The sequence below is a fragment of the Natator depressus genome, chromosome 28 (genome assembly GCF_965152275.1).
Source record: "Natator depressus isolate rNatDep1 chromosome 28, rNatDep2.hap1, whole genome shotgun sequence".
Classification (NCBI taxonomy): Eukaryota; Metazoa; Chordata; order Testudines; family Cheloniidae; genus Natator; species Natator depressus.
Window position 1 is genome coordinate 6,903,882 of NC_134261.1, and position 7,869 is coordinate 6,911,750.

General features: G+C 49.7%; 1 protein-coding gene across 1 annotated transcript; it reads left to right on the forward strand.

Moving 5' to 3' along the window:
* The first annotated feature begins 503 nt into the window (after positions 1-503).
* Positions 504-6,139, forward strand: LOC141978984 (uncharacterized). Its single transcript, XM_074941432.1, has 4 exons — positions 504-604; positions 1,298-1,424; positions 4,556-4,669; positions 5,041-6,139. Exons 1-4 carry the CDS (start codon positions 563-565, stop codon positions 5,952-5,954), a joined length of 1,197 nt encoding a protein of 398 aa, XP_074797533.1. The 5' UTR covers positions 504-562; the 3' UTR covers positions 5,955-6,139.
* The last annotated feature ends 1,730 nt before the right edge of the window (positions 6,140-7,869 follow it).

Below are 7,869 nucleotides of genomic sequence, written 5' to 3' on the forward strand. Positions count from 1 at the left end.
AGCGAGGGGTCCTCCTGTAAAGCGTCAGGGGGTCCTGCTGGGAGGAGGAGGGGGTCCCAGGCAAATGGCGTGGCAGATCGTGGAGGAGGGCAGGTGGGGGTGCTAGGCAGTCAATGGGGAAATCCCAGGCAGGCAGTGAGGGACTATAAAATGACTCTACACAAACAGCCCCCCACCCCATTTCTCCTCCCATTTGCAGGAGCAAATCCAGCCATGGGGGAGCAAACAACCCAGGAATGAGAGTTTCCCAGCAGACAGGCATGGAGAGGGCACAGGGAAAAGGAGACAGAGAGACTGAAAGCGTCCGTGGGATAAAAGAGTTTTTAAAAAATGTGTCTGTGGGCTTAGCCTGGCAGGAGGGGCCAGGTCTCTGCTGTAATAAAGAGACTGAGCATTTTCTCAGCACGGCAGAATCTAGGATCTCGCTCTGCAGGGAAAGAGCCTGGGGGAAGCGTGATGTGAAATGAACTAATGCCCGTTCCTAAACCTCCACAACGGCCCTTCTCGCCCGGCCAGGCTGCAGAACGACGCTCACGTTTCGTTCCGGTTCATCCCGTCCTCCATGGGACAGGGGAGCGACATGGGTGCAGAGGAGCCAGCTCAGGTAGGGATTACTGGGGGGGTTCTGATTTGTTCCTGCAGGAGGGAGAGGGACAGCAAATACGCCGGAGAGGGGAAGGTTTGCACCGTCTAGTTTGGAGGTTGGAGCGGGGCAGGAAATGCACAGGGAGGAGAAAGGGAGGAGGCCAGGGGGTGGCAGACCTGCTGGGAGTTGTTTAATAAGTGGCCTAGATTTGAGGAAGAGACCCATGAGGTTGGGAGGTGGAAATGCTCCAATTTGGTGAACAGAAAATAACCGAGCTACATGGGGCTGGGAAAAAGGCCCAGACTCCTAGTGCTGGAGCCTGAGCCAGCGAACCAGCGGGTGCCTTGAAATATGAAGGGGGCAGCCACCAGTCAGGCTTAGGGGAGATTCCCCTGCCTCATATCCAGCTCCTGACAAGGAGGAGGGTGTTGGGCTTCCGACAAGAGATCTCTCCCTCGACCCTGCTCGGGGCAGCATCTCCTGTATCAGTCTGTGGCTAGTAGGTGTGTGATGGATCTGCTGGGAGAGAGGAGGGGCTCTCTCTTCGCCCCCTCACCCTGGTGTTTCCTGGATGCTCTGACCAGGGTCGGGGTGGGCCTCTGTTGACTGCGATCCACCCAGAGTTTCCGTTTGATTGGCTCCTCTCCCCCACGAATAGTGGGGCTGTGAGTGGGGCAGCAGGTCCTGAGTGTGGGGCTCTTGCTCTTTCAGGGGCCGGTGACGTTCGAGGAGGTGGCTGTGTATTTCACCAGGGAAGAGGGGGCTCTGCTGGACCCCGCTCAGAGAGCCCTCTACAGAGACGTCATGCAGGAGACCTATGAGGATGTGACCTCGCTGGGTAAGGGTTCACCTCCCCTCCGTTCTTGGAGGGGGAAATGAAGAGATGAGGTTCACCCCACCCCTGCAATGCCACCTCTGCTCTGTCCTGTTCCAGCATCACCCCAGCGTGCCAGTGACACACACACGACCAGAGACCCTCCCCGGCTGCAGAACACTGTGGGGACAGAGCACAGGGGCAGTACCGCACAGTGTCCAATATCTCCTGTTTGCACAAGTAAAACGGGGGGGTTAGGTCCAGCATAACGAACAGAAGCTTCCTACCCCGGCCTTCTCTCAAACCCTGAGCCTTCTCCACCCAGACCAGAATGTGCTTGGGGTGTAAGAAGCAGGCTGCTGGAGTCAGGGCTGCTGGTCCAGGGTTACTGATCACACAGACACTCGGGGCGTCCTTGAATGCTGGCTGGGGGAATCCAGACAAGGGAGCTCCAGCATCAGAACATTGAAACTCACCCAGGACTACAGATGACACAACTCCTCACTGCTCCGGATTGCCCCCGTGCATGGGAAAATGGCCTAGGTTGCTGGTGAAAATCCTTGAGACCTGGAGAGTTGCTCCCCCCATCCCCATGTGCAATAGCCACAATCTCTCTTCTCTGCAGACTTGGTTTTTTGAGTCCCTCATTCCTGAAGTCACATGACCCCGATTCTAATTCTTATTTTTCACATTTTGCTTTTCTAGACTATTTAGTCTGTTGCTTCTGAATGATCGTTTCTAATTTCCCAGTGTTCTCCACACCCAGGGATTTTCCTACTCCCTCCCATTGCACTGGACTCACTAGGTTCCCTAGTATTTAAGAACGGCCACACTGGGACAGACCAAAGGTGCATCTAGCCCAGTGTCCTGTCTTCCGACAGTGACCAGTGCCAGGTGTCCCAGAGGGAATGAACAGAACAGAGAATCATGAAGTGATTCATCTCCTGTCACCCATTCCCAGCTTACGACAAACAGAAGTTAGGGACACCATCCCTGCCCATCCTGGCTCATAACCATTCACGGACCTGTCCTCGATAGATTTCTCATGGTGGTTTTTTTTTTTTTTTTTGTAACCCTATTATTATCTTGGCCTTCACAACGTCCTCTGGCAAGGAGTTCCCCAGGTTGACTGTGCGTTGTGTGAAGAAATATTTCCTTTTGTTTCTTTTAAACCTGCTGCCTAATAATTTGATTGTGTGATTCCTAGTCCTTGTGTTATGAGAAGGAGTAAGTAACACTTCCTTATCTACTTTCTCCACAGCAGTCTTGATTTTATCGACCTCTCTCATATCCCCCCTTTGCCTCTTTTCCAAGCTGAAAAGTCCCAGTCTTTTTCATCTTTCCCCATACAGAAGAGTTTCATACCTGTAATCATTTGGGTTGCCCTTTTCTGAACCTTTTCCAATTCCAATCTATCTTTTTTTGAGATGGGGCAACCACATCTGCACGCAGTATTGGAGATGTGGGTGTACCATGGATTTATATAGAGGCGATATGATATTTTCTGTCTTATCTATCCATTTCAGAATGATTCCCAACATTCTCTTTGGTTTTTGACTGCCGTGGCACACTGAGTTGATGTTTTCAGAGAACTGTGCACAGTGACTCCAAGATCCCTCTGTTGAGTGGAAACAGCTCATTTAGACCCCATCATTTTATATGTGTAGTTGGGATTATGTTTTCCAGTGGGCCGCAGTATGGTGCTATCCTGACATCTAGTACTGCTGAGATCCTGCATTGAGTGATATCCCTGCCCTTCCTGTTCCCTTTCTCATAAAACAAGAAGAGCATCCACATGCGTATTGACCTTCATTCCCTCAGCGGTCCTCATGGGAATCCCTGATCGGTTCCAAAGCGTATTAAAACCTTTCTTAAAGGGTTACCTCTTGGTGATTATCAGGTCCTGTGAGTTTGTAGCCCAGAAAGACCCCCCTCAGTCAGCTCAAACTCAGCTGTTTATCCCCCAAAAGTCTGTCGTCTTCAGTCTCCTGAATGAGGGGAAATCTGTCACTACCCCTTTCTGCATTGGGTAAAGCTTCAAAAGGTGGAGCTCTGCAAAACCAGCCTTGAGATCTGGCATTCATCACCCCGTAGTGATACCAGATTGCACAGGAAACCCATCCCGCAGCCCTTCCTGGTATCATCTGGCGCATCTCGGCATCATAGTCTGTGAAGAATTCATGCTTTCAAGGGCTGGCTTAGATATACAGATAACAGTCATAATTAGGGCAAGAGTTTGCAGGCAATGAAAACGGAGTAATTGAGAAACGTGAGCAATATCTAATCCTTTAAAGCCTGAAAGTGCCTTGGGGGGAGGGACAGGAGCCAGCTGTGTGGGGGAGGTGGGGCCCAGACACTGGGCATTGAGAGCCTAGAGCCAGCTGTGCGCTGGAGAGACGGGGCATGAACCAGCTGTCTGCAGGGGAGATGAGCAGGGGAGAGGTGGTGTGGACACGGCCGCGAGCAGGTGTGAGTGCCGTCCTCTCTGCAGCATGATGAGAGAGCCTGGCGTCCCACTGCTGATCCCAGACTTGTATGAGGAGGGAAGAAATTGGCAGCAAGTCTCGACCGCAGCCAGCCTGTGCCCTGCGGAGGAGTCGGGTGTCTCCAGGGAGAAATCTGGGGGGTTGTGACCCTGCATACCCCACCCACCCTCTGATCAGCAATTCCAGTTATTAACGGTGATTCCAGAAACGAAGAGTAATTTCGGGAAAAAATGCAGTCCTAGCGACAATTTCCGGAAAACACTGGCCCTAGTCGTAACATTAAATCCGATAGTCTCAAGATATAGGCCTGTGTTGATCAGATCTGTCGCTCTGCCTTCACGGAGTTCACTCTCCTTGTGGGTTCTACCCCTTCCCCCATTCTGTGTCTGCCTTGTCTATTTAGATTGAAACTTCTTCAGGGCACGGGCCATCAACGCTTCTCGGTTTGTACTGTGCCTAGCAAAATGAGGACCCACTGTTAGTTGGCCCTTAGGCACTAAGGTAATGAATATGATTTATAATAATCATCTCCTGACACTTTGAGCCAAGGAAGCCGGCCTTGGGATGTTACTACTTAAAAGTGAGCTGGGCTTAAAAGCATGGAATATTCTTTGTGACAAGTATCCCACAAATTCCACTGACCTCCCTTGGTTTCTTTGCCTTGAGCAGGGTTTCCAGTTTCCAGAACTGACGTCATCTCGCAGCTGGAACGAGGGGTGGAGCCGTGGGTCCCAGACCTTCATGGCTTTGAGAAAAAAGTGCTCCCGAGAGCTGCCTTCTCAGGTGAGGCATTGGTTAAACCAACCCCAAAACTGTCGGTGAATACAGGAAACATTTGGGATGCCCTACAAAGACCTTGTGAGCTCTCCAAGTTCAGGATTGTTCCCTGCAGATGTGGAATCATTAGGCAGAGGTCACTCATGGCTTCCCACCTATCCTGACTGACAACTGGCAGCAGGTCCCTCCCCAATCTCGCTGTCCCCTGAGATTTCTTCTGAGATACGGACCCAGAACTGATCCCTTCCTTTCTCTCCTCTGGGGAAGGTTTAAGGGAAAATCAGCTCCTGAGAGGTTTGATCTGTCCTGTACGCATTTTGGTTTCTTCATCCCTTTTTCCATTCTTCTCTCTGAGATTTCCTTTCTCTCTGGCGCAGGCAGAGACTTACGTCTGGATTCTCTCTGTCTCCCATCAGATGTTGGGATGGTGAGTGAAAACGAGGAGGAACCCCAGCAGGAAGATGCTGAGCGAGTAGAAGCACATGGGATGTTCTCAGGAAGGTCCAAAGGGAATGATTCTGGGAGCTATGCACGCCCAGAAAAAACAAAAGCCTGTGAGAGTCAGCAGAGGCCAGAGGAAAACTTCAGTAGCCAGTCAGACCTTATTACACGTGAGAGAATGAACTTGGAAGGAACACGCTACACATGCCTTGAGTGTGGGAAAAGCTTCAAAGGGAGCTCTGACCTTCTCACACATCAGAGAATCCACACGGGTGAGAAACCTTACGCATGCAGTGTGTGTGGGAAATGCTTCAAGCGGAGCTCACACCTCATTGCACATAAGAGAATCCACATAGATGAGAAACCTTATGGCTGCCGTGAGTGTGGGAAACACTTCAAGCAGAGCTCACACCTTATTACACATCGGAAAATCCACACGGGTGAGAAACCTTATGGATGCCCTGAGTGTGGGAAACACTTCATTGACAGTTCATCCCTCCTCTCACATCAGCGAATCCACACAGGAGAGAGGCCCTACACATGCTCTGAGTGTGAGAAAAGCTTCAATCAGAGCTCTACCCTAATCACACATCAGAGAACGCACACAGGAGAGACCCCCTACATGTGCTCTGAGTGCGGGAAAAGCTTTAATCAGAGCTCTGTACTGAGCACACATAGAAGAATCCACACGGGTGAGAAACCTTATGGATGCTCTGAGTGTGGGAAACGCTTCAATCGGAGCTCATACCTTATCATACATCGGAGAATCCATATGGGTGAGAAACCTTATGGATGCCGTGAGTGTGGGAAACACTTCAATCAAAGCTCAGCCCTTATCACACATCAGTGAATCCACACAGGAGAGACGCCCTACACATGCTCTGAGTGTGGGAAAAGCTTCAATCAGCGCTCAATCCTTATTAGACATCAGAAAATCCACATGGGAGTGATCTGTAACAAATGCCTTGACTAGGGCTGGCCAAAGGTGGTTTTTTTAAAAAAAATCACATTTGCTAATTCCCACTCAGTGATCTGAGCCCCATCTTCACCGTGGTTACTCAGCTCCCGCAGATGAGTTGCCTGCTTCTGCCTTTTGCAGCTCACCCTTCTTTGGGGTCAGTCCTGTAATCTTTTCTACCAACTCCTTTCCTTTTGAGTCGAAGGAGCGTGTGTCCCTCCAGTCAGGAATGTTCATCAGCTCCAGGTGGGGGAGAGAGGTTTGTTCCCAACAAGCTACACTGAGGCAAAAACTACCCGTGCCTTACATCCACTAGGACTGCACATGGCGTTGGCTGCTCAAGTTAGTGATCTTCGTGTTAAAAGACAACTACAGTTGTCGTGCAGATGCAGCCGAGGTGCAGTGGTTGGCATTAGCTTTCCCCTTAACCTGACCTAAACTCCGTCACTTTTCCTAGTCTAAACAAACCCTGAGCATCACAGTTATACTGTTCCCCCATTTAAAAACAATTGTTAGTCATCAAGTTCCCCCACCAGGAACATATTGTTTCATTCCCAGTTGTCACAGTTCATCAGAGCACTGTTGCTTCAGGTTTTCCTGAAGGCGGATATTTTTACTACCGTTTTCCTCCCTTTAAAATATATTGAAGTATAGCAAAGAGCAGGAACAGGGAAGGGACAGAGAAAAATGTCTTTTCCCCTCTGTAACAACAGAAGAACATCGGGTAAATCAGAGGGATTCTCCATCGCCATCCCAATCCCCCTGTTGTTCAATTGGAAAGGTCAATATTTCCCGAAGGGGCTGGGAAGAGGATTCCCTAGTAAATGATTTGGAACTAAGCCAAACACCCATTCATTTGCCTCCCAAAGCAGTTGTGGCCCATGCCCTGCAGGAGGTTGCTCCTGAAGATCTCCCCTTCCTAATCAGGTGCATGTTGCCTATTTGGGAAATGCAATCCCTATCTAGGTAGAGATGGGAAAAATGGAAGTGACATTTCTGTTCAGCTCACTCCTGGGAGATGCTGTAAATGTGTAGGAAATGAAATCCATGAGGAATGTGATGGAGCTGCAGGAAGACTCCTATTTTGAGTAGATACCTGACATTTGGTGTCTTACAGGGATTCTAAGCCGCACCTGAATTTAGTCCCTTATTTAAATCTGTGCCACCAGATTAAAGAAACAAAAGGGCATATTTGGGGGAGTTATACCTCAGTATCGCTGCTGGTATGTTGTGTGGTTGGTGAAGAATTCTACACCAGAGAAGTGTAAAATTGCTACAACTCAGGTCAAAGATTTGACAAGAACTCAGGTAGAAATGACAGGTGCGAGTGGTTGATTTTCACCCCAGAGATGGACGCTCTGGTGACCTGTGGCCGAGGTAAACTGTTTTTAGAACGCTGCTCCCTAGTGAAGTGGCATTGCTCACACTTCTACAGGATGCCGTGATGAAACTGGGAACAACTGTCTTCTACCATTTGGATCCAAAGTTTCCTGAAGCACAGAGAGAAACAGCTGATTCCTTCAGAGCCATCCCATGCCTATGGGTCCCAAAGTGGCTGCCTTGCTGGACAAGAAGCACTTCCGTGTTGGTTAAATGATGGTAGCCAATGAGGGAATGTAACAGATTCCAAGTTCAGACTGCAGGATACATGAATGCTGAGTCCAGAGTCTGTGGTTTGGTCTCTTAGTTTTACTCTTGAGTCTAATGCCTTTGTCTCACTTCTCCGCCTCCTGCTACTCTGAAAGATTAGAAAGTGTGAAAGTAGAGCACAGGTGGTTTTTCTCACGATGCAGCCTTCCCACGTAGT